Source organism: Chlamydotis macqueenii, chromosome 17 (assembly GCF_036417535.1).
Source record: "Chlamydotis macqueenii isolate bChlMac1 chromosome 17, bChlMac1.mat, whole genome shotgun sequence".
NCBI classification, from domain to species: domain Eukaryota; kingdom Metazoa; phylum Chordata; class Aves; order Otidiformes; family Otididae; genus Chlamydotis; species Chlamydotis macqueenii.
This window is the reverse complement of record NC_141572.1, coordinates 11,078,615-11,104,701: the sequence shown is the minus strand read 5'-3', so window position 1 is coordinate 11,104,701 and position 26,087 is coordinate 11,078,615. Positions and strand designations below refer to the sequence as shown.

Here is a 26,087-nt window from a genome sequence, read left to right as displayed (position 1 = left end):
AGATGGTAAATCAATAGCTTATTTTTTTACAATGTAACAAGTAAGATGTCAATGGCTAAATTTACAGTATGAACAGGGAAATGGTGGCTAGCTTTATTGGCTTCTTAGTATCTCAGCTGCACTAGTGAGAAAACAAAACAGTATGGGAAAAAAAAAAAGCCGAAACAACTCATCCTGAAAGAGGCTGAAGATCTAGAAACAGAACAGTATTCTTAGTAGGCACGTTTACTGTTTTTTTGCATAGACTTTAATACGCCCTGCTACCTAGGGCTGGTCCTCTCTTCCCTTCCCACAAACCTGTCAGTTCAGTTAAACTCTTGTTTTAACAGGCGCTTTCCTCTCTGCATGGCAGGACTTTTGGCTTACTCTTATTAAATACAGGAAATGGAATATATACATTGTGGGTTTTTCTGTTAGCGGATCATGTTGTGGCAATTAGTCCATTTTGTTTCTATTAATTTTCTAATGTCTTTTGCTTCTCTGGAGATTCCTGTTGCCAAACATTGTTTGAAGTGACTGCAAAGCTCTGAGACAACTGTGAAGAACAAAATAGTAAATAGTATCCTCATCATGGCTGGAATGTTCATCCGTTCACCTGACAAATCTTAGAGGCACACTAGGTAAGAGAGAAGCAGACCCCCAATGTAGTTAGTACACGCAGTTTCCTTTTAGGCTTTGTTACTAGATTTCTTTTGAGAAATGAAACCAAGGCAGTAGTTTAGCACAGCAGTAGTACTGACCTGAACAGTCACGTTTGCTCCATCCCACCTCTATGCTCAGTTATGCTGATGCATTGTGTGGAGGTGATCAGTGAAACGGAATAGGGAACTGCTCTGGCTTACAAAATAACACTCTTGACAGTTATTTTTAGCTTAGCCAGCTCCCACTGTGGTTTGCTGTGCTCTCTGCAAACATGTCTGTTGTGGGACAGCGAGGGATACATGGACAGGAACCTACAAAGAGGGTAGATGCTGCTTGGGTCCTAAAACTTTAGCTCTCCTAATACAGCCCTTGCTTTTGTTGGGAAATAGCCTGATTTCTAGGTTCTTCCCCTTATAGCTCAGTGTGGTTAATTGCTGTTTACTTGGTTGGCTTTGTTTTGATTTTTTTAACCTGATTTTTCATGGAAACCATTTCTCGATTTCAGTCAGCTTGCACCTCTGATTTAGTCAGTGCTAAAGTTCCTCGTGCCTTCGGTGCAAAGCTGCATGTACTTATGGATGTATCTGCCTGTCCATGTATTTTTATATTGAAAAAAGTCTTTAATTCTGAATGACCAGGCCTAAAATTTGCTTTCTGCCTGATAGGCTTGCAGTGAAAGAGAGCAGCTACACTTGGTGCACAATCCTGAATAAGGAATGGAAAAGAAAACTGGAAGGGCATTCCAGTTTGCTCTGGGATTTACTTTGCCAAGAACATTCAGTGGCCTGACTGCCAACATGAACTGAACACGGAAACCTTTCCAGCCTGACTGGGAAAACATAGAACAGGAGAGGAATCTAAAGACACAGACCCTGGATGGAAATAGATTCCCTCTCTGCTCTCTCCCAGGCAGGAGTCTGGGAGGTTATGTTACAGGGTGTTACATTGTGCCATATGACTTCGTGGTAAACATTTAGGAGAAACAGTAAAAAAAAAAAAAGAAAAAGACAAGAGGAATTTCACTGTTTTGCGCCCTGCCCTCTGAGTTAAGTATTCTCACACTCTTCCTTGAATGGATGGTACCTATGTAATTCAGGCCTGACCAGGATTTCTGTCTTTGCCTGTTGGCAGCATATTTGCAGCCACTCATGCTGGGCACATACCTGATTCATACAGTGTTTTTTCTCACTGATGTTTAGGGATCTAAGTGATGGTGATTAAACCTTTTAAGTGCTTTGGAGGGCAGGTGGCAGCCAGTAGGACATAGACATTGTCAGCCCTCAGAGAAATGTTCAAGTCTTCCCTTCTGCAGTAACTCTGGGTAGCTTGCTTTCCTGATGTTAGTTACATACAGCATGCTTGTACTATATCTGAACACTTACAAATTGCTGTGGAGACACCCTGTATTTGAAAGGCCACATCTTCTAAACATGTAACTTGTTTTCCTTCTAATCATGACTGTTATCATCAACTGGACTCCTCTGTCTAGTTTGTGGTGCGCAATGATTGTGCTTCCCTCCCAGTATTTCAGTTTGATTGAAACTGATGCAAGCGTCAGATGCCTTGGAGAGACGGGAGTTCACACCTCTGCTGCTCTCCCCTTGCCGACCTCCGTGGCATGCACTGTGTCAAAGCCTGGCGGAATGGAATGTGTGGGTGATAGCTTGTTCTACACTCCTTAGCACATAGCACTCCATGGTTGCCAAGCCAGAGTTGTCTGAAGCAAAGATGAGCTGTGGGGAAGTTGTGTTGGCTGGCAGAAAGGAAACCTTTGGAATTTGCATGCTACAGTGCAGTCTTGTCTGGTAGAAGCTGGACTCTCCTGGATGATCAGTTTAGCTTCTTGAATTTTTCTCACATGATAACAAGTCTCTAAGTAGCCTTAGTGAGCAGTTCTTTCTGTTCTGGGTGAGGATGCCTTAGGCTTCCCTGAGGTGGAGAATGGCCTCGGTAGTCCCAGCTTTCACATCATGGCTGAATCATGGACCCTCACTCTACATGCATATTAGATCTGTGTGAATGTTGAATCTGCCCCCAGAAAGATGCCAATTAGAGCAAAATGCAACAGCATCTCTTGGTAACAGACTGCTACAAACAGATCAGACCTGTCCTCTGTCTCCGCGTTAACTCTTCATGGAATATAAGGGCAGATTAAAGAACTCTGATCATCTTTTTTAGATGTTTAATGATCTAAGTTTGACACATCTAAAAGTTTAAAAGTGGTCTGCAATTAATTCGTCTTCTAAAGACTTAAGGGCGCTGTCTGCTCCAAGGATAAAGCTCATCTATGGTAGAGATAGAAGTTTCTTGGAGGCTCGATAACGTTTATGGCCTGAGATCCCCTGGGCAAGGGAGGGTTGAGAGAACCACTAGCACTCTTGCTTCCTTATGCAAGGTGCATTGCTTTCTCCTTCTTCTAGCTCAAAAATAAGATGCAGTTCTCAATCTCTGTGAGCACGCACACACATGCACTCACATGTGCGCACACAAACACACCCTTAAAAGAAAATGAAACATTAGATAAAGTTTGCATGTGACAGATACTTAGTTCTGCAGCTTCCTGACATGCTGCAGGAAGATGACTTCTTACAGTGGGAGAGGGGAGGCTGTAGTTGTCATTCCAGTGCCCAGCTATGTATTTAGAAATCTCCATTCCTGCTGTACTAACCCCTCTTTCGTCCTATTCCCTAAAGAGTGTTTCATTGCAAGTTACCAACATACAGCACGCTTTCAGAGCCCATTTTGTGTCTGCCTGCAGAAGGGAGACTGCAGCATGGCTGCATTGTGCGAAACCGCTCCTTTACCGCTGCCTTGGTTTTGTGTGCTGATGGATGTCACCTGTGGGTGGGCTGTGTTATGTTTTTCACTGCAGTTCTCCTTCTGCAACCTATGCTCCCAAACAGCTTGTTCAGCAGTGGTAAGCAAGATTATCCCCTGTGGACAGTTTTCTTCTACGGCAAATGATGGGATGCCTTGAGGAAGTCTAACAGTTAGCACTGAGAGTTGAATTCTCTTCATATGTTTAAAGGAGACGTACAGTTTGAGGCCATAGGCAGGCTGGAGCGAGCTTTTGTGACTTTTTACCTTTCTGTTTTCATGGTCATCCAATACTAAATAACGTATTTGCAAACTAATGGGATTTTTTGTAGCTAGATTAGTTGGTTTTGTATTTGAGTAGGGGCTTAAAGTTTCACTAAACGTATTTAGATATAGAGGTACCGTCTTTACATAGAGAAGAGATCGAGAGCATGAAGGAGAGAGTTTGCTTTGAATCGTTTACCATCCTAGTGGAGCCTTTTCTTTATCAATCTGAGAAGAATAAAGCCATAGGGATTTGACATGGCAAGCGTAGGGGTTTTGTGTGGTGGTTTTTTTGTTTGGTTGGGTTTTTTTTGTTTTTTTTTTTTTTTTCTCCTTTTGATACTTCATTCTGGGACAGGCTCCTGATTAAGGTAGACAGCATAATTATTGTTTGTGGATCTGAGTTTTGTGTAGAAGCGTACAAAGTATTGCATGCACTATTTCCTGTTTTTGGAGATGATGATTTAGAAGGTGTCAAGGAAATAAGCAAGATGCTTAGTTTTCCATAGTTTAACTCTTCTATTTTTTTAGTAAGAGCTGCTATATTCCCTAGGCAACTGCATTCACAGCCCATCCATACTGATGTACTTCTACATGTGCTCAGCAGTGGGCCCAAATCCCTGATCCTTCTCCAAGTAGGCTGGCCAGCACTAAGAAGTAGAATTGCATGATTCTGTATTGTTTATCACCAAGCAAACAGCAGTATGTAAAAACTGGATCTAAGGTCAGTAAGGCATATTAGTAATTTAAAGGTTTAAAAAAAAAAAAAAAAAAAAAAGTCTTGCATTCTGGTAACTTATCCCCAAACCATCCAAGTGTAAATCCCAGGAATTGACTAAGCTTCAGCCTAAAGGAAACTCAAGCAGTGTTTTGTTAATATGATGCCTTCAGTTGCAGTACAAGCTTTTAAGTATACCCACCCCTGAACCAGAATGCATACATCCCTTCAGTTTGGATTTCTGTGTCATGAACTAGATCAGAGAGCTGATCCAGCTTAGAATGGAAGTGTCAAAGATATTTCTCTTTGAGCTGGCTGAGTTCTTTATCTAAACCATAGACGTCTGTGGGGTTGCAGAGCTACGGGGGTAAGAGGGAAAGAGCCATGCAGTGGTTTATGGCTTGGTGAGGGAAACCTTAAACCCCTATTGCTGCCAAGACAGTGCACTGTCAAACTATGGTCTCACGCGTTCCTTGGTATAGAAGCACACAGTCAAAGCGTGCAAACTGCCTTAGCTCTCTTCTGCTCTGCAGCTGCAGGAATGTTTTTGGAGTGAGTATAGAGATTCCAACCTTGTGCTAGCCTTGGTACTGTTTGCAATGAAGCCACACCGATGCGGGGCTTTGGCATGAGGTGCAACTCCCCTTCCCCCTCCAGGATTCTAGGTATTTGCTTAGGCAGGCAGGTCTGAGCTGCTGTGGCTTCGCTGCTCTTTTAGCAGGATTAGCTGGAGCACAGCTAGCTTGGAAGCTTCTCTGCACGGTGCTCTTAAGCCTCTCAAGCAGCTATGGATGTTGTGGTACTTTGAAAGTATGACACATGCGTTTGAACCATTGTGTGGTCCTGGATTAGATGCAGCTAATCTTTCGTTTTACTTAGAAGTTAATTTCTTTTTCCTTTCCTGTTTTCAAGTTAGATCTATGACTTGATTTCATATTCCCAAAGAATGAATGCGGCACGCAGCAGGAAGGGTGTAGGCCACAGGACAAGGGAGCAGTGTTGCTGTGCTGTCTCTGAGTGCCAGTAAATTTGTGACTAACTGTAAACTTGTTAGATTCTTCCTTACCCCCCTCGGCAGGTGAAATCTGAGGCAATGAGGGAGAGGAGCAGTTTAGAAGAGGGGAGGGACAGGATAATGAAGAAAAGGAATATTAAGTTTGAGAAAACCAAAAGAAAATGAAAAGGGAACAGAGGTGAGAAAGGAGGTGAGAGGATGGAAGCAGTACCTGAGGAGGGGCATGGTGGAACAACAACAACAACAAAAAGCTGGAGCAAAGCAAGGCCAGGGAGGCCACTGCTGTCAGCACCAAAGGTGGAGGTGTATGCTTGAGGGTTTTAGCAGAATGTATGAATTGATGATGAGCCTTTGTAGCCCCAGGTAGTCCACTGCACATTGTACTGGTGCAGGAGAGCAATACTGTAAGAGAATGTCAGAGGGCCCGTGGTAGAAATAGCTGCTCTTAGGTGCTGAGAAGGCTCTTTCTATGAGTCACAGCTGCTGCTCTTTCTCTGTGGGACGGGATCTCTTACAGGTTACCCAAAGAGGAGGGGAAAGGGGGCCTGCTGGTGAGGTACAGAAGCATGACACACATGGAGTAGTGTCCTCAGTATCTGTCTCTGATACTCTCTTAATACATGTGTTTGAGCCCATCATCCTTGTATGCCAACCGTTTTTCCTTAGTTGTTCCTCTGTTATTCCTGTATTTCGTCTTTCTCTGGCTTTGATGGCTCGGTTACTGGTGATTTACTGGCTGGCCCTAAAAGGAGAATAAGAATGCTCTTAATGCTTACCCCATCTGAGACACTGGCTAAGAAACTAAGCGCCCTTGCTTGGGCCAGCGGCTGTCTCCGCTTGCCATCTACAGTAGCAGCACCCGGAGCAACTGGAAGTGTCGGAGCAGGTGAGCTCCGGGCTGTAATCTCTTTGCTGTAGTCTTTGTGCTGCCAGGTAGAGCCTGAACAGCCTGTGCAGCATTGTGCTGGGTTTAGGAGATCTGAATAACCTAGTTTCCCTAGCAACAGTGGTCTCTTTAATCACAGAGATACAAGTCTACCTCTGTTATTAGTGTTAAGACTTGCGTAGTGTATCTGGCTACAGTAATACGTTGCTTCTGTTGGAAAAAATGGTAGAATAAAAGCAAGACAGTCCTTCTGCCTTGACGATAATTAAAATCTTCATAGGTGGATTTCAGTGCTGTATGCAGCAATAATAGGAAAAAGACAGCTTATAACTACTTCTAAGATTTTTAACGTGTGAAGGATCCCTGGAGAACACAGAAATAGTTTTAAATTCTGTATAGAGCTTTCTGTGCACAGATCTCCCGGCAGTCTATGACGCTGATTGAGATGTGTTATTTTCATTTTTATAGATCGGGAGATGAAGTGATTCAAAAGTAGACTGAATCTTGTTGCGAAACTAGGAATAGATATTCTCTTCTGAGCCCAAGTCCTCCATCTGCCCTTTCCTGCAGTTTCAGATAAAGGTTTCCCTGTGCAGTAGGAGACAGAACATGTTATGGAAAGTAGAAGTGTGAAGCCTGCTTTTTAGCAGGAGAAAGTGAGGAAAGTGAAAATACTGTGAATCACTGCAAACCTTTCTGCTAATATATTTCAGTCTGCATTCACTCCTCCATTAACAGAAGTGAAGCAAACTGTAAATTTTGAAAGTGAGCATTGGAATGAAAGAAATATTCCTGCTTTAATTTCTACACAGCAACATGGACATATGTGCAGGAGAGATTGGTTTGGATAAGAGTAGTTTGAAGAAGCTTCTACGTGAGGAGGCTATTTTTACTTTTTGGTGTTTCCTTGCCTTTTTGAGTAGTGCAAGGTGGAGGCCATGCTGTTTTCTCTTCTGCATTCTTTTAGCCAAAGAGCTTTTGAAAATTTCAGCATGAGACTGTTTGGCTTGCAGGTGTTGCAGATATTACCTGGCTTTGGAATATCTGAAAATCTCTTTTGTTTGTGACTGACCGTCCTTATTTCAGCAACTCCCTTTCAAGCCTCTGTTCGCCAAATCAATTTACTAGTGTGTCTTCTAAATGGTTGAGGAGCTCTGGAAACATCTAACATCTAGAGAAAAGTCTCTTCCAGAGAACAGGTGCCACCTTTCCACACCGCCCCCCCCCCCCCCCCCCCCCGCCATTCCTGCACAGTCTAATGAATCCTTTGAGGGGCTCTGAGAGCTTGAACACAAGGTGATACCACGAGTGGGTGGGTGACATAAAACTCATTGAGCTTGTTAAAATAATATTGCTGTGGTCTTTCAGCAGCCTGAAGGCCTCGTATACAGCTGTTATTTAGCTGGGTGGTATTTGGTATGAACTGAGACAGAGGCTCACTTCTACAGTGAGTTTATTGTTGGATTTTCAGTATATTGTTTGCCTAAATTCCCTAGACCAGCTCTCCCTCCTGAATAAGCCACATGGATCAAGTTTTATTCTGTTCCACACAAAGTTCACATCCTTTACTGGAATGAGTCATGCTTTAACTGAGTTTACTGTGAAGGAGGAAAGTGGGCTTTAAAATGTTACTCCTCCACCCTGCTTTCGTGATGTACAACAGGATTATTAGTATACTTGGCAGCTGCTGCTTATTATTTTTGCAGAACCTGGATATTTGTGAAAACAAGTAAAAATTGGTTCTACTTGTGTTCAAGTGTGAACTTCATGCATAATTTTAAACTTGTAAGACAAAAAAGCTGTTCTTGTTTGGGGCTTTGCCTTCCCTAAGGCTTGCCTGCTACTGTAAAAGTGGACCTAGCTTTTCTCTCTGTGGTTATTCTTCAGTTTGGGGAGAGGAGTGGCATTTTGTGACTTGTAACTGAAGGGGGAGGAGGAGCTCTACCATTTTGTGTTCAGTGGCCTGTGTGTGGCTATTGCTGTTACACACAGGACGCTTATGGGCATTGTCAGGTGAAAGCGCTTCACGGGCCCACGTAACTCATATTTAAGGTTGTCTCCAGCTTCTCTCAGGCAAGATAACGTGTGATGTGCCACTGTGCAGAAAGCAAATCTTGGTCCCCTGGATGTATTTCTTTATGCAGAAAAGTAAAAGACTTTTTAACCTACGGTAGAGGGAGCTGCTCAGTGTGTGTCCTTGATACAGATTTTTGCAGAAACAGTCTCTGTGTGCTGCTGCTAGAGATAGCAGAACCAATTTTACTACTCATCTTTCCTGCAGAAATTCATTAATATCTCCTGCAAGGATGGTTACTTTGATTCTTCGTATCACCATACTTCTTTGTTTGTTTCTTGGTTGGATTGGGGTGGGGGGTGGGGCGCGTAGGAAGGAGCAGGGTGATGGATTGTTCATTTGTTTGAGGAGTTAGTCTCAAAATTGAGGAGGAGGAGCAACCAATAGAAGAGAGCCTCTTGGGATTTTCTTTTTGGCAGTAGGCCAGTTCACTTGACATGTGAGACATTTCTCTCCTAGTCCTCTTGTTCCTGAGAGGTGTGGAAAGAGTTGTGTTTCTCCCCTGAGCTATGTATTATCTGTGATTGCTAAACTGGCACTGTTCTTGTTCTACAGAAAAAAACAGGGTCTGTTGCCCTAACCCACTGCATTCCTAAACCCAGAGTGCGTAACTTTTGTGGAGCCTCCAAAAGGATTTATTTTGATGCTAATGCTTTTGAAGGAAAACTTGAGGGAAGGAGCTGTAATTAAATGAACACCAATGGTAGATATTAAAAAAGACTTTATCTTTTAGGACTTAGAATCAGTGAAGTGAATGTTTGGTAACAACATGAGTTTAATTAAATGTACATGTCCATTTGATACATATTTAACTATCACTGACTCTGGGTTTACTGATAGGTAATCATAATGGCTGGGAGACAGACAGTGCCTTGATTGACCAGCCTGTCTCCTGTCCAGCTTGACTCTGACCAGACAGATTTTTCTCCTCTGTTTTACAGATGCTTCATTTGGTGGCACACCACCCAGCTATGCGTATGATGCAGACCGTGCTGAAGAACAGAGGCGACATCATGATATGATGCCTTATATTGATGACTCGCCATCGTCTTCACCCCATCTCAGTTCCAAGAGCCGGGGCAGCCGAGACACACTATCTTCAGGGTCTCTGGAATCTACGAAATCAGTGAGTCCTTTCCTGCCTTTTTGTAGTCAGCAAAGCCTTTTAGGTTTCTAAGGGCTCGACTGCTTTAACAGGAAACAAAGACAGTGACTACCAGCACCGTAGGACAGATTATGTGACATAATATGGCAGAGCCTGATTGATACTATATATTTAAAGCTAAATTGAGGCTTCTAGCTGATACTAAGCCTAAACTTCAGGGGTAAGTGTTGTGTGTATGATTTTTAAGCCTCCATTTTTCATGCTTTGGGAATTATAGTGGAGAGAACTGGTGATTAGTTACTGTTGAGAGGGTCTCTAAATACCAGGTAAATATTTTTGAAAGGAGACCCTGAAACAAAACATCTTTCATTAAGATGTTCATACATCTGTGCATGTGGGATGTCATTGCCTTTCACATGGAAAATAAGAGTTATTTTCAGGTAGATTAAAGGCTTTGATAAAGCATCTGGAATATAAGATATGTTTCTTTCACCCTGTGAAAATGGAACATGAGGAACTAAAGCTGCTAGCTCTGAAGTATGGTGGCTTTGGGTGAGAGATGGTCACTTCTCATAATGAATCTGGCTATTAGTTAAATCATTATCTAGTTACTCAGTTATGATAGATTAAAAGTTCAGAAGGCACCGTCCAGCCTGACCTGTGGTTTGATGTGGACCTTCAGGCTATCTTGCTTTATTTTTGCTTCAGGTTCAGTAGCATGACTGTATCTTGGAACTTAAGGAAAATTTCTATTTTTGTTTTTACAGTAGTCTTGGTAGAGAGTCTGCTGCTTGCCTTGGTAAATAACTATTGACTCTGCTGTCTTCACAGTCAAAAATGTCTTTGTTTCAACTTGAATTAATTTCTTTGACTTTCAACCTTTGTTTCTCTTTATTCTTTTACTTCCTAGATTGTAGAGCACTGCAATCCCAAGTTACGGTTTCCCAGAATATCTTTGTCATCTGCAAACTTTTGTTTTTCCCCAGGTCATTCATAAAAATACTTAACAGCACAAAGATAACTGTCACTTCCTTCCTACTGTATTTCTAAGAAAGTGTAGCCAAACAACCTTGAATTCTCACATTGTAAATGACACTTTAAAATCTGTCACTTAAGTGGCTTAACTTATGTGTTGGCTTTCTATTGTTCTATTCTATTAATTGAGATGTCACGGGAGAAGATGATGGGTATTTTACAGATATCAGTGTACATGTACATCAACACCATCACCTTTATCAGACAGTTTTATTTATCTTGCATCAAAATTATGTGAAGAGTCTGACAAGTTCCACAAACCATTGCTACTTAGCATTCATTATATACTTCCTTCTATCACTCTTTATTAGTTAGTGCCATATCATCTGTTTCCTTACTGTTTCTAGGATGAATTAGATTAAGGAGCCTACTTGAGACAGTGTTCTTGTTCTTTTTTCTCATTTATAAAAGTACATTGTCAAGATCTCTTAAAGCATTATCAAGTACATACATTGTTGATGTTTGCTTAATTGTATTTGACTATGAAGTATGGAATCTAGTTAGTGGCTTATGCTTTAGTGTGTTAATTCTGAAATGCTTTTCTTAGCACAAGAATTCTCATCTTGAGAGATATGTAAGAGGCTTTTGAATGAAGAAACAATCATTAGTAAATTCAAAAGCTCCAAGAACATTGTAATATCAGCTTGAGATTTCCAGGTTATGTTTTTCAGGATGAAGGAAAAATGCCACGTGACTACATCTGGCTGAGAGTTATCTTCAAAGAACCAGTTGTAATAGTGTCTGTGACTGGAGGCCTGGAAGAGATGCTGCCTTAATATTTAATCTTGTCCTTTATTTGTTTTAATATTGTCTCATAAGCATTTAACAGCAGTTAATTTCAAAGTTACTTTAATAATGCTAGAAGGCTGCCTTTTTAAACATAATTTTGAACATAAATGGCTGGGTTTTTTTTCTCTGACTGTAAAAAGATGTTTTATGGCTTCAAAACGAAAGACATGTCCTGATACAGATTAGACTTTTAATCGTGAACTTCAACTCCTTCAGTTGATCATTTCTGTAATTAGTCCTGAAATGACAATGCCACTCATGAAGGATGGTGCATGACAAGGAGGAAGAGACTGATTTTATATATGGTTGCAGTATTTCCCAAACAAGTTAAACTTTCTGTCATGACAAGTTGTTAGATGGCTTTTGCTGTATGTTTTCAGCTGTAATGGAAAAGACATCAGTAACGAAATTAAGTGTCAAACTCACTGTGCTGAGCCAAGCATATAAAATATGTGGGACCAGAAGAATACCAGGACGTATGTCTTTTCTGCTTTCTTTTTCACTAAGCTTGATTAGCAGAAAACTTTTTTTTTGTTTACATATGTTTGCTTTTGTAGTTGTCTCCTTGCCCTCTTACTTCTTTCTTAGGTGCCTGCAATTACTTCTGAAAATATTAGATTATCTTTATGACCAGAGCCTAGAAATCAGCAGTTAACTGTATGTAACAACACAACACATGCAGTAAATACACCACTTTGACAAAATATCAAGATTGTGAAGTCATTCAGAAGTTAAGAAATGACTGTGACTATCCCGCCATGCCTTGTGCCTGTAGCCTTGTCTTGAATCTTTATGATAACTTTCAATTACTCAATCATGTCCTATTTTTTTTTTTTTCTCTGGGGCTCCTGCATTATTCAGTCTATATAGTAAATGATGCTCACTGGATTCAATATTTTATCTCCAGAGCTCGCTATACGTACACCTTCTTTACAGGACGCTGTGCTGGAAACTCTGCTCTGAGTACAAAAGTACTCACTTCCTTTTGGCATGACCATTAACTCCAAATATAGCTGGAATGCTGCACAGGTTTTAATTATCCTTGCAGTGTTCCTGTGAGATAAGAGGATGCTGTGATCGCTAACCACAGGTAATCAAGGCAAACAGATTGTAGAAAAAGTGTCTGCTAATTTTGGGTGCCTAATGTGAGATGCGTAATGTTCTGCAGAACAAGATTCTGACTTTTAATGCACTTTTCTTTACATGTAAATTTAAATCCATTTAATTTCACGTGCAGCCAAGAGTTAGTAACACTCCAGTCAAGCACCCAGAAAATGGACCACATTGCAAACAATGTTTTGGTGGTGGTGTGTTTTTTTTTGTTTTGTTTTGGTTTTTTTTAAATGTAAGTCATTTGTTTACCATCCCACAGACACAGCAGCATTCTGGTGTAATGTTTTTCTGCCTTACCCATGAAACCAGCTTTCCTCTTGGAGTTATTGCTATCTGGATATTGAGGGTATTTTGCTTTGACTTACTTTGTGGGCTTGCTCTTGGCTTTCTATTTTTCTGACAAATGTTTGACTGAGTCCTTCCGTCTCCTTATAGCAGCTATGGCCTTTGGTTGCATAGTGCATCAGGGTTCCACCTGCTCTTACCAACCATCATAGAGAAAGTGCAGAGTGGCAAAAGCAGAGTCTTTTTCTAAATGAGGATGTAGAGATACCTCCTAGACTACTTGTGGAGGGGCTTCATGTTGTTCCCTCAGTGTGTAGGGTGACCAGTTCCCAGCACCTCATGTTGTGTGTTCCAGGAAGGGAGGGCCGCAATTGACTTCCAGAAGGGTTGTGGTGTTCTACACCGTGTTATTTGGGATCTGTTTTCCAGTCCCCTCTCCCACCTGCATCGTATAAGGAGACTAAAAGACTTTTGCTGGTCTGCCTCCAAACTATACCACTTCAGCCACCTCTTACGTGTTCATATTCCACCAGCTGCGTGTCTGTTGCACAAACATCTCTGGCTATCCCAGGAGTGTGACAAGAGGTGCACCAGCATTAGTTTTGTCTGTGACCCAGAGAGGATATAATCAACTTGGGTGTTTATAGTGTGGATCTCAGCATCCCCTGACTCATCGTTTTTGTGGTGAGGAGGCTTAACGAATGCTTGCATTGAGCAAGGTAGGTTGTACACCCTCTTCTGGCTCTTCTAGAATCTCGTGCTGAGCTGCTGACGTGTGTCCTGGCATAAAGCCAATGCTTTTGCCAAACTTTGCCTGTTGCTGTGAAGCAAGCCTACAGGGGAAAGAGGAAAAAGGAGAAATATGTTCCACTAATGCTTAAGCTGTTTGTTTATTTAACTGGAGAAATTATTTAATTTTCCTGAACTTTGCTTTCTGTAACAGTTCAACTGTTGTGATTGAACTTCCAAAAAATTCTGGAAACCTCTCTTGGAAAATGTCAGCCCAGATGTTTGCCAAATAAGACAATGCTGGTAGCTTCAGAAGGTGTCAGACTATTTGTAATAGGTAGTGATAATTCACTCCCAGAGACAGAGAGAATGTGTTTGTCTTCCCCATCCAGCTAGACTGAAAAGTGGAGAAGATAGTTGGATACAGTTAGAGGACAGAGTGAAAGCTTGCTACACTACTTTCGGGGGACAGGGAAGTGTTGGGATAGCTGGAAAGTTAGTGACTGACATCCTTCACTAGCGAAGAGTTATTGCCAAGAATTTTGGAGTGGGTAGCTTGCAGCTTGGAGGCTAAAGAGACTGAGAGAGCATGGGAAGCTTCAGTCAACGTGATCCTGTTGCTGCTACTCAAGTAGGGAGAGATTGCACGATAGGAAGAGTAGAAATGAGAAAGGCCTTTCAAGATCTGCTCACCAACAAAGCCAGGCTCAAAGACACTTGTGGAGCTGAGGGTGTGGGGCTCTATGGAAGTGGGTGCAGGGCAGGCAGTGGAAAGGCAAAACTGGTTCCACTCTCTCAGGAAATTAGGGGAGTCGCTTTTCTAGAGTTTGAAAGATGAATTTTTTGCCAAAATAGATTTTTCCAGTTCTTGTATATATCATACCCAGGGAGGCAGGAATGCTAAAGCTGAGCTACTAACTCCTACTTTCTATTCTGTTTGGAGGGGAAATTGGCTGGCACTTAGAGATTTCCAGGTGGGATTTCTCTTCCCTTTCCTGCTGTGCATTCCGTGGTTGGCACAGCATTGGCAACCATTGCCAGTCCTCAGAGCAGATTCTTTCGTTCTCACTTTCTGCCAGCTATGTGGAAAGCAGGACTCTGGCAGAGCAGGTTGTGGAGTTTTCTCCTAGCTTGGTCCCGAGGGAGTCCAGAAAAGTTGACCTCTGAAGCTACATTAATAAATAGGAGTACTGGTCTGCTTGGTACTGCTGTTGCTAGCTTGTCCTTCCCTCTCCAACGTTTACAAATCCTTCTCCTTTCTTCCTCTCAGTATTTAGTTTGTTTGTTTGTTTTCTTTTACGGTCACTTTCCCTTCACCACCCCAAAAGATGCAACTTCCCTTTTTATTCTCCAGCTCTTTGCTCCTTAAGGGCTCTGCCTGGATGTACAGCCCTTCCTGAGGAGAGCTGGCACACCAGCGCTGATGTTATAAATAATGTTGGCTTCTCTCTCTGCTCCTTCCCCTCCCTGCATGGAGCATGATTGGCTTGGTTACAGAATTTGCCCTGTTTAATAGCACCAAGATGATGGGACACCTCCAGCCTGTTAGCAGAAGCTTTCAAAGATATTTACACTTTAAAAATTTGAACGAATACTTTTGCATAGGCTGTCAGCTTCTCTGTGAGATTCTGAGCTGTCCTTACGGGAAACCTCTCCCTTGAACACGTTCATTGCAGAGCATATGAACACGCTGTACCGAAAGAAGGTCTGAGAGTTAAAGTGCCTTTTAAACGCCCACTTGGAATCACTGATTCTCTTCACAGAGCTGTGCCGGCAGCAACCACTTTGCAAAATCTCGTGTGTTGTGGTTTCTAGATTCTTAATCTGTGTTCTTCTAACATTTGCAAGAAAACAATTATTGCCGTTAATTTAAACAACAACCAGAAAGCCGAGAGTTTACTTTAAACAGAGTCAGGAAGAGCTGAATCTGTCTAATCCTTGGAGCTGGTAAATCTCAGGCTTGCGGTAATTGAATACAACATGCAATGCCAACCTGGTTAGTAAACTAAAGTGCTTAGGCTGACAAGCTGTAAACACATTCAAAACAGCCGCGGCTCGGAGCCAGTTTATGCACGCTCTCTAATATCTCCAGTGCTTCTACGTGCTCTGACTAGCCTTGGTTCAGGTCGCAGGATTGCACTTATGACTGTGACTCAATCTTTTGGTTTTTAAGTCTTTGAAATGGCGAGAAGCACCTCTCAGTTGAGAAGAAAACACCAGAACGTTATAGGCATGAGATGCCTGTGAAACTTCCTTTATACTGCTTTCCACCTTCCTTTCTGTTTTCTCTCTCATTTATTTATTTATTTTTTTTTATAAGTGTGGTTCATGAGGAGTGGGACCAAAGCACTGATTTACTGCTTGCTTGTTCAGAACTGGCGTGTTGGGTCCTCACAGCTCCCATGGCAGACAGACAGGAATGCTCTAGCTGCTGCCCTGTGATAGTCTTGTAAGACAGATTTATTCTGAAATGTGTGGGAAGAGAGGTAGCCACAAGGTGGAAGGGTAATGGAGAAAGGCTAGAAATGGATGCTGGCATCAAAGGCAAGGACAGAGTCAGAACATGAAATACCAGTCAGACTTGTACAAGTCAAAAACAGGCTGACCAAGCTGGTTAGGAAGCATGGGATGGACTGCTGACCACCTGGCACTCCCTGCTGAGTGGTTAGAGTTTGCCAATACAGGCTGCTCCCACATCCTGCTGGGAACACCCCATCTGCACTTTGATTAATAGGTGTATTTTCCCCTAGCTAATGTGGTCTGGTAGATGTGGTACCAGCTCTTCCCCTTGCCACAAGCAACTCAAATTCTGACTGCTTCCATCTTGCCAGGGTAGGGGAAAGGAGTCCTCAGCCTTGGCAGGTCTCCCTGAACCAATGGGGAGCTCGATACCTACGCCCAGGATGTTCCCTTTCTTCACTGCCCTTCTGCCTGGAGTGCAGAAACAGAGCAGTCAGTCAGGCTGTTGGGGCCACAGCGTTGCTCTTTGTTTCCCTTTTTTATCAGGTATGGGAAAGCAAGAAAGTGCCCTTGGTACTAGGTGCATCGCATCTTGGTGTGCTGTAAGTGGAGTGGAAGGACAGTCTCGCAGTATCTCTGTCTGCTGATTACTCTTGTTTTGGGTGAGCAGGTGAGCCTGTTCCTGGTTCTGTAAGTGAGGAATGTTGTAATAGCAAATAATAAACTTGCTCCTGTTCTTCCTAATGTTGGCGCCAGCTCCCAGTGAATTTGTTAGTCCTGGAGTACATTTCCTAACAAGTGAGACTTAAAAAGCACCCTGAGGCTGAAGAAGCACAGGGGCTATTTTCCAGATGTTCATCCAGCAGCGAGAGATGCTGCTCAGTGCAGTCCCAGATGACATTGCCCAAAAAGCCCTCCCTCAGCAGGAAACTCCTGTCCGGGCACTGGCTCTCAGGAGGAGATACAGAGCGGCAGCACAACGCAGACAGCAGTTCGTATTGATCCCTTATGCTGCAGGAGCAGCAGGAGATCATCTTTTCACAGATAAGGAATCTGTATGTAAATTTGAGGTACTGCATTGGAAACCTTGTAATGTGCTATATGATTATTGGATAAACTCCCCGGGGGTTTTGTCAGCAGCTGCTGCACTGTGGCTTAAAGCAGACAGGCCCTGCTGCATCAGGGGCTGGAGTTTTGCAAGCATCACACTTGGAGAATGTTCCTGTTATAAAGGGTTAGGACAATACTGTGGGCTTTGCAAAGCGGCCTTGCGGTAACAGCCAGGAAGGCAGGCCTCTGGTGTGTCCTGGGAGATGTTTGTCTCTCTGAAAGCACATCTCTCTTAAAGAGAGGAAATTAACATTCAGGCAGAAAATGCTGTCTCTGTCAGCTGACAGTGCCCGGCCTGGCTTTTAATTAAAGCTTTTCTTTGTGAAGAGGAAAACTGTTCTCAGTGCTGTAAGGAAAACTGTTGTGCCACTGTCGTAATGGGGAAGTCTGAATCATTTAAATAACTTGTCATTGTGTGCTACTCTTCTTAGATGTTGCAAACATACCCAGCTGGTTTTTAAATCCTCACCTCCTCCAAGAGAACCTACTGAAGATAATTATAGTGCTGTGTCAATATTGACCGGTTACCTCATCCGCAGCAGTGGGGACTTCGGAGCACTGTTAGTTTTTCTCAATGCTTCTTTATGAAGCTGCATTTTTCTTCTGTAAGTGTTGTAAGAAATCTTTGGAAAGCAAGAAGGATTGTGTTTTTCTTGCACAAGGGCTGCTGGGAGCTTCCCACAGCTAGCTACATCCCTGCCTCTTCGGATGAAGGCAATCTTTGTTAAACATTTTGGGGCTGTCTGTCTTGATTATGTGTATGTACCGTGCCTTACAAAATAGTCCCTGAGGTGGACATCCAGGCACTATTGGTACAGAAATCATAAGGAATGGTCATAACGTTGTTGCATGTTTCTGATCGAGCTGTAACAGGCCATCACACGGGTGCTCTGTAGGTGCACAGAATCTGTCACAGCATTCATTTTACCATGTAGTTTGTCACTGGTATTTTTGTGAAACCTTCTGAACATGACTGCTGAATTACAAATTCCTAGCTTCTTTGAGATGCTCTTTCAAGGTTTTAAAAGGCACTGTGCTTCTTACTGAACCTCATTGAAGGGTAGATGCAAAGACATGCTCTTCTTTCCATACAGTATCTGACATGTGTGTAGATTTTACTCATTTCCTCAGAACAGCTTCTGTCTGCAACTTCTATTTAAGAGGTGATGGTGGTATTTGACACCTCACAAAATTTTGATAAAGTAGTTGCTGCAAGGTCTTTTAGCCTAGAAAATGGCTTGTGAAGTTTAATGAAAGCATTCAAAAATCAGAATGGTTATTGATGAGGCAGAATCCAGAAATTATCTAGGAGCGTGAGGATCCGTTTCTTTCTTAGTGTGGTGCGTAGGCTGAAAGTCACACTCAGTGTGATCGTTACTGGGTGCTTACCTGTAGCCAAGACACCTCCTCTCCACAATGAGCCTCATATGTACATCTGCAGGGTTCAAAGCACAGGACCCTAAACTAAATGGAGCTTTTTTTGTTAGCTATTAAAGGGCCTTATGTACGCCCTATAGACTGGAGCATACTGCTATGTTTCCTGATCTTCCTGCTGCTGAAATCGATAGCTGACGGTTCCTCAGGGTATTAACAGGAGTAGGATGGAGCCCCAAATAGCCTACCCAAAGCCCTTGTAAAGTATCTGCCCTTTCAGATCCAACTACCGACTCCATTCTCAGGGACATTTAACAGCCTGAAAAGGTTGCAAGAATTGTAAAAAGCCATTTCTGTGAATGACAGGAATAAAAAGAACTGGAAATAAGATTCTGTTAAAGGAGAGTGTTGTTATTTATAAGCTTAATTGTTTGGCCACATATTTTTTTGAGTTTATGGAAATATTCAATTTCACTTTATCTGGTTTAACATTTTTCAGGTAACAGTTTTGAGAGGAAGGATAATTGATATTCAACAGAGGGGATTACTGCTTCTCTTAACACTCAATGCTAATCTTCTCTTGATGTGTGCATTTGCTCATTAATGTATTGGGTTGGGGTTTGGGGTTTTGTTTTTTTTTTTTCTTCTCTTTCTTCAGTTATTTTGGTTAAGAACTCCTTCATGGAATCCCAATAAGAAAATCAGCATATGCGTTCCAAGCAGTGCTGATTATTCCATCCTCTAACTAAAAATACACATTGTGCAAGCTGGCACTGAAAAATAATTTAGTGAATAGCAGAGAGTATGAGAAAGAACAGCCATCTTAACAGCGATGTCAGGCTGTAACTGCTGTATATTCATGTGCATCTGTGTAGATGCAGGGGAAGTGATCCTGTCTGCTTAGAGAAACATGGCTTTGGAGTAAGATTATAGAGAAACTCTCATGGGAGGAGGGAGTGAATTGCACATAACTAAGAGTCTCTAAGTTTTTTTTTTTTTTTTAGATGGATAAATTCTGAATTTTTAAGTTCTGTGTTTTCAATTTTGTGAAGAAATCTGGGCACCTAATTGAGGCACCAAGGTTGGATGAATAAAGCTAACACCTGTAAATAATCTAAGTGATATCAGTTGCTGGTAAATCAAAATTTTCCTTAATGTTTTGTGTTTGCATATTTCTAGAAACAAGACATTGAGCACACGTGGGTTTTTTGTTTGGTTGGTTTTTTTAATCTGAAAGTAAACAAAAAACCCAAGTATGCTGTGGTCTGCTGAATACCTTTTACTCTCCATCCTCATTCTTGTTTTTTTCTTACTGCCTGTCTTTTTTTATCTTTCTTTTTTTCTTTTTCTTTTTTTCTCCTTAACAACCTCTTTGTAGAGTGAGCCAGACCTGGAGAAAGGCCTGGAGATGAGAAAATGGGTCTTGTCAGGAATCCTAGCCAGTGAGGAAACCTACCTGAGCCACCTGGAGGCTCTGCTGCTGGTAAGTGCTGGTGGCAGATACCATTTCCAAACACTGGTACTTGAATTTTCACTGCTGCTTCCATCCAGAGGTTCCCAGAACTTTGCATACTAGGAGTTACAAGTTGCTGGGTGCAAAGGGTACCTCTTCTTCAGTAGAGAAAGAGAGGCTTAAAGAAAGGACTGGATATGGCACAACAAGGGAGTTATTAATGTGGTAGTATCCAGGAGCCCTGTCTTTTGGTGTCCTGTGCTAATTATTAGACACTTTCCTGTACAGTTGAGCAGATATTAAGGAAATGGAGTGCAAAGGGATTTTAATCATGCCATTAATATCCTGGGAAAATCCACCTACTAGGGGTGGCTGATCCCCATGAGAGAATTTGTTGATGTCTAGCTTTCAGGAGTTGTGTGAATGCAAATATCACTTATTAATAGGATGAAAAACAACTCTCTGGAGGGATGTGTTGTAATGTAGTAAGGGTGAATGTGCTTGGTTTGCATGATAACGATTTCCTTCATTCCTCATTTCAGCCTATGAAGCCTTTGAAAGCAGCTGCCACCACCTCTCAGCCTGTGCTGACTAGTCAGCAGATTGAGACAATATTCTTCAAAGTGCCTGAGCTCTACGAGATCCACAAAGAATTCTATGATGGGCTCTTCCCCCGAGTGCAGCAGTGGAGTCACCAGCAACGTGTAGGGGACCTCTTCCAAAAGTTGGTGAGTCAGCTACCATCACCAGAGGTTCTGTTACCTCTCATTCATCTCGCAGGTGCTGCTACGATTTCCTTTGGTGACTAGACCGAAATGATGAAAGCCCGTAGCTGTATTAGATGAGAGGCTTCTAGCTTTGCCTCACTGCAGTGAGGGGCCTACAGCAAAAGTGGCTGTTTCATTGCCTTTAATTAAAGACTCCAGCAAGCTATGCTACTAATACAAATACAATTTCAGAGAAATGTTGAATCTCCAGGGTGTCTGCAGTGTCATTAAAACACTTACTGTAGAGGAAGATGGGAGAATGGCAGTGTTTAAAAGGGTACTTTTTAACACTGATAGCTAAGGGTTTCTCGTTATTGCTGAACTCCCTCACACATACTTCCTTCTCTCTGTGGTGCTTTGCTCTATCTTGTGCCGATTTTCTCTGTTTTATGGTCATCACCTTTGGCTTTGCTTTGCTACCATCATCATGGCCTTGATATTCCCCTTGCTACTATGCAGATGCAGTCAACCCCTGCTAAGAACCCTCCAAGCAACCTCTACAAAATTCTGAGTGCAGAACAGGACAAGGATACATACAGCATATTCCTGAGGCTGAATTAAAATTGCTGGATTTCTGAGCCAGATGACAAATTGTTTGCATTCTAGGAGATTCCTTTGGCCCCTTTAGCCTCTCCCCTAGCATGTGCAGAGAGCAAAGGATTAAAGGAGCTGTTTTTTTCTTTTTAGAAAAGAAAAGAATCTCTGCATTCCTGAGGTGCCTCTGATACTCAGGGTAGGAGTGACATTCCAGTGAGGGGTTTATTGGATGGGGAGTGTGCTTTACCAGGGTCACTCAATTGTTAGCAGGTGTGGAGCCCAGCACCAGCCCATCCCCTGTGGAGCAGGGGGAGATGGGCCTGGAAGGTGGTGTTTTCCATGCACACCATCAGCTCAGGATCAAAATATGGGAATCTACTTTTTACTGCCAGCATGTTTTAGCCAGGAGAGGTCAAGTTTGGTGCCTTGGTGAGTAGTTCATGGTATGCAATTTGAGCAACTGGTTTAAGAAGACAAAACCACCTGCTGCTGGTTGCTGAAGCAAAGATACAGAAGGCTGTTGAAAGCAGAATCCTCACAAGCTGTATTGAAAGTATAGTGCAGCAATGACGACAGCAGTAGTTGAAGGCCTGAATATATTCTCTACCACTGCTGGCTGTTGAGCAAGCTTTGATTCATCAGACAGCTACTCGGGCCTTTGTTTAAGACCATTTTTTGCTGCTGGTGATCACAGGTCCAGGAGTTCAGCCCTTCTGGCCCTCTATTTTTATGTTCCCCTGATTTTTATGTATTTGTAACAGAATTGTTGGTTTTGTTGAATTAGTATTGGAAATAAAAGAGCAAATTACCCTAGTGCAGGAAGCTTTGAGCTAGCTTAGCAGGTTCAGTTTCTGGTGGTTTGGTACAGTATCAGTGGGAATTGTGAACTCTGCTGGATGAGATAAAGCTAACAATTCCTGGCAGGCAGTGGGAAGCAGCTACATGAGAGAGACAGCAAGAACATCAGGCATGACAAGACATCTATACAGGATGTACATCAAATTTTTTGGAGCAGACTGTTTATTTGTGGTCATGTCATGCAATCTGTTGATAAACACTGGAATCCTTGTTATTATCCTGAGGTCCCTGGGGACATTAATTTCCTTGACTATCATGCAAAACAAAGCACCGTAGATTGAAGTTATAGATAGTGCATGCAAGGATTTTTAGAATTTCATGTGGTCTGGCACAAAGTACGATCCATTTGCAACATCAGTGACTGTTTTTTCACCTTTTTCCTGTTGAAACTAAGGAAAAGAAAAAAGACACTAGGCATGTGGGAGTGAAATATGCTTCTCATTTTGGGGGAATATTTTGTATGTTGTTTTATAACTAGAAAGGAAACACTTTAGAACTGTTTTTAGAAATGAACAAATATTATCATTGATTGTTTTCAGGAATGGAAAAAAAATTAACCAAAAGGCAATTATTTCTACCAAAGCTTGTTTAATTTTCAGTGTGTTCTTTTTAATTGAAAAAGAGAAAACTTAAACCATCATGAAAACTGTACGTAACCATTATTGCTTTGATTGGAAGCTCAGTTTTTAATGAGAAGTATGTTTTCATGACGGCATGTTTAGTAGAGGAAAACAAAAGCTTAGAAAGACTGTTCAGGAGTAGCAGGAAATGAAAGAGCCACACAGGAATGGAGAAACTTTAAAGCTCTGCCATTTTAGCTGGCATCATCTAAACTTGAATGTCATAACCCCTGCAAGTGACTGGTAATTCTGACAGCATCGTCGTCAAAGAATTGTGCCCCAATGGCAAATACAGACTTTATTCTCTCCACATTGCTAGGTCTGAGCGCAGTTCCCTTCAGCTTCAGTCGTAACTGTATTATTTTGTATAAGGGTTGAGATTGGTTCCTAATCTTTCACCAAAATGTGCCCTAGGAAATAGCTTGCTGTTTCTTGGCTTCTGTTAGCTAAAGAAATTTGTGCAGGGAACGTTCTCCTGAGAGTGGCTTTTTCTCTTCCATCGTTCTTGCACAAAGTCCCATAGAGAATGGAGAACACAATGACTATGAGAGAGCAGGAGAGGAAAAGAGCACTCTCTGGGAAAGTTAACTGCTCTGCCTGTTGCTCATCATGGGCAGAAGTGTCAGGGAAGTTGCAGAAATAATAAGGTAAGTGCAAGCTCTTCTGGTAACAAACTTTTAAATGAAGCCTTTTACGGAACTCCACCTGTTGGCTCGCTACTGACCGTGCACTTGCAAGCATGTTCAAGCTGCCAAGGTGTTTACAGCACAACCTGTGCAGCTCTGCAACACAAAACCATCTCTGCAATCCAGACAAGCTTGGAAGCTACCCAGGGATTCCCCAAGCTGGATCTTAGTTCTCTGGCATGAATATGGCTGCAATTCCTAAGTCAGCAAACGGGCTCACCGCTAAGACTCAGTGATAACGGTGGTTTATTACTGCACTCTGAGGCCTGCTTCATCTTCATCTGGACCAACTGCATATTTCTTCTGCTGGAAAAACTGCCATTTTCTGTCACCTAGTGCTGCAGTCACTGCCTTCCAAACACTTTGTGCTCTGGATCTCTATTCTATATTTTCAGCACTCTGCTGCCCTTACAACAATGTTCACTAATGCAGATATGAGTTAATATCTGGGTTTTATTTAGTGTGTCCATCATGCAAAAGCCAACAAGTAGCTTACTGGGGTCACATTTGTGCTGTTGGGCTGAATCTTTCCTGTTTGATTCATGTTTTGTGGCAAATAGCCAGAAGCTCCAGTTACATCAATGAGCTAAAATATTAATAGATTCTAATCTGGCAGTTCAGACTGGAAAAATAGATGGCAGTAACAAGGATGTGTCATTCTCGCAGGCTTCTGCATCCTTCACAAGTGAACTTGTTCAGCAGAGATGGAACTGAGTGCATGGGAGCACCTGCACTGGTTAAGTAAAGCTGCCAGGTTGGAGATGTCTTTCTGAGCCTGCTCAACATGCCCTGCAATGCTTTGGCATGAAGGAACATGACCTGATCATTAGAATCTGGGGCTGACCATCCCAAACTGTCTTCTTCCCCAGCATTCATTTTATTTTGTTTTGCTTCCTGCAGGCCAGCCAGCTGGGAGTGTACCGGGCCTTTGTGGATAACTATGAAGTTGCTATGGAGACAGCAGAGAAATGTTGCCAAGCCAATGCTCAGTTTGCTGAAATCTCTGAGGTAATGTCATGGTATTCAGACACACGAGCTGTCTGGATCTGACTAATACCCTGCGATGTCACTCCTGTCTGTCCTCCAAGTATCTTTGCAGCCCTCACTTCTGGAGTTGTGAGCCTCCATAGGCTCACTGCTTCAGCTCATGTTGTTACAGCCATTTCTACTTTGGAGTAATAGAGATTATCAGAAGGCACCTTTATGTGCTGTCCCCAGCCAGGGAATCTTGTAAAAACTGGCGTTGCTTTGAACTTCTCAGCAATGTGCTGCCTTCATGCCTTTCTAGAAGAGAAAGCTGTATTTGAGTTTCTCAAATATTTCTCTTGCTAATGATAATGCTGACTGTGGTGTAAAAAGCCATCCTTAATGGCTTGCGTTATGGCTGTCAGTGGAATCGCAGGCTCCACGGGCGTGGAGAGGAGGAGAGGGTAGCTCTCTGTTTAAAAAGGCAAGTGTGTCAAGCATAATCTATAATATTATTAACCGAGCTGCTCTGACTTCCTCTCCTTGAAACGAGTACTTTGTGTTAAAGCATTTTGAATACCTTTTTAGGTTTCCCAGGCCACCAGCTTTGCCTCTAGTGCATGGTCTCATTGACTCTTTGTACTGCAGTGATTATATCTTGAAGAATTTGGTTGCTAAGAAAACATGAGCTTGACATGTCTGTCCTTAAAAACAAGCAGATAAATAATCAGAACTAAGTAATACTAGGGTGCTTATTGCTCTGAAAAAACTTCCGAGTACTTTCAGTATTACATGTCCCTTTAGATTTTTACGATAAAGAGGAAAAATAGAACATCTTTGCTCTGTGAAATAAGGGAAGCAAGACTTCCCTTTTGGGATGTGCTCATCAGAATGCAAATGTCTGCTATTCTCTCCTTTCTTGAGGATTTCCATCAGGTTCTAGTCCCTTCACCACTTCTGTGCGCTAGTATGTCAGCTCATTGGTAAAGTAGCTTCCCCTGTGCTTACTTTTCTGTCAGTACTAAAATGCATTTCATGGACTTTCTCACTTATTGATGGTAATATGTATAGTCAGTATTGTGGTAGTCACTAGAAGACAGAATAGAGATTAAGGCTGCAGGGTCCTGGGCTCTGTGCAAGTGTGATCCCTGGGTTGTGCAGTTTTCTGAAGGGTAATGCTGAAATCGTACTAGTATCTGCTGTATTTGGAATGATGGTGGTGATACTTTTGCATTTGTGTCCTGGTGAGGATTTCAAAGTTCGGCACATTAATGCATATAGCCTTACAGTTCACGTGCAGAGTCACTGGTAGTGTTCCTTTGCTGCCATGAAAGAGAGCTGACTTGTCCAGCGTCACCCAGCTCTGATTACAAGTATAAGAAAGTGTAATCTGGGGGTACTAAATCCCAGTCCTGAACTTCATTTGTTGATGGTGTACACATACTGTGATAATGGCTGTATCCTTATGGACCTGCCTTCCTTCTGCAGGTGATTTTAAAACTCCACCATCCGTGTGTCACTGTAGGTGGTTCCCTGCTTTGCTGCATTTCTGTTGACATGCACACCGAAGAAAATTGCTTAATATTGGAGATGTGTGGGTGCCTATGACATGGCAATGGTGGATTTACTGGGAAGGAAGGCACATTTTTCCTTCACTGACTTGAACTGTGATAGGGCTGTCCTCCATTCACACTGAGGCCCTCCCTTGGAGGAGCAGATAGTCTCTTACATTCCCATGTGGTATTTCAAGGTGATTGACTGTCTGCTACGTGGGTTTTCTTTTT

At 42.3% G+C, this 26,087-nt stretch overlaps 1 protein-coding gene across 1 annotated transcript in view; it reads left to right on the top strand.

The window, feature by feature from the left end:
* BCR (BCR activator of RhoGEF and GTPase) overlaps positions 1 to 26,087 on the top strand; it is a 104,743-nt gene that overhangs the window by 40,518 nt on the left and 38,138 nt on the right. Inside the window, exons 2-5 of the mRNA XM_010121129.2 lie at positions 9,358 to 9,542; positions 19,795 to 19,899; positions 20,412 to 20,597; positions 24,238 to 24,345. Of these exons, the coding sequence (XP_010119431.1) occupies positions 9,358 to 9,542; positions 19,795 to 19,899; positions 20,412 to 20,597; positions 24,238 to 24,345 (584 nt within the window). The remainder of the gene's footprint in view (positions 1 to 9,357; positions 9,543 to 19,794; positions 19,900 to 20,411; positions 20,598 to 24,237; positions 24,346 to 26,087) is intronic.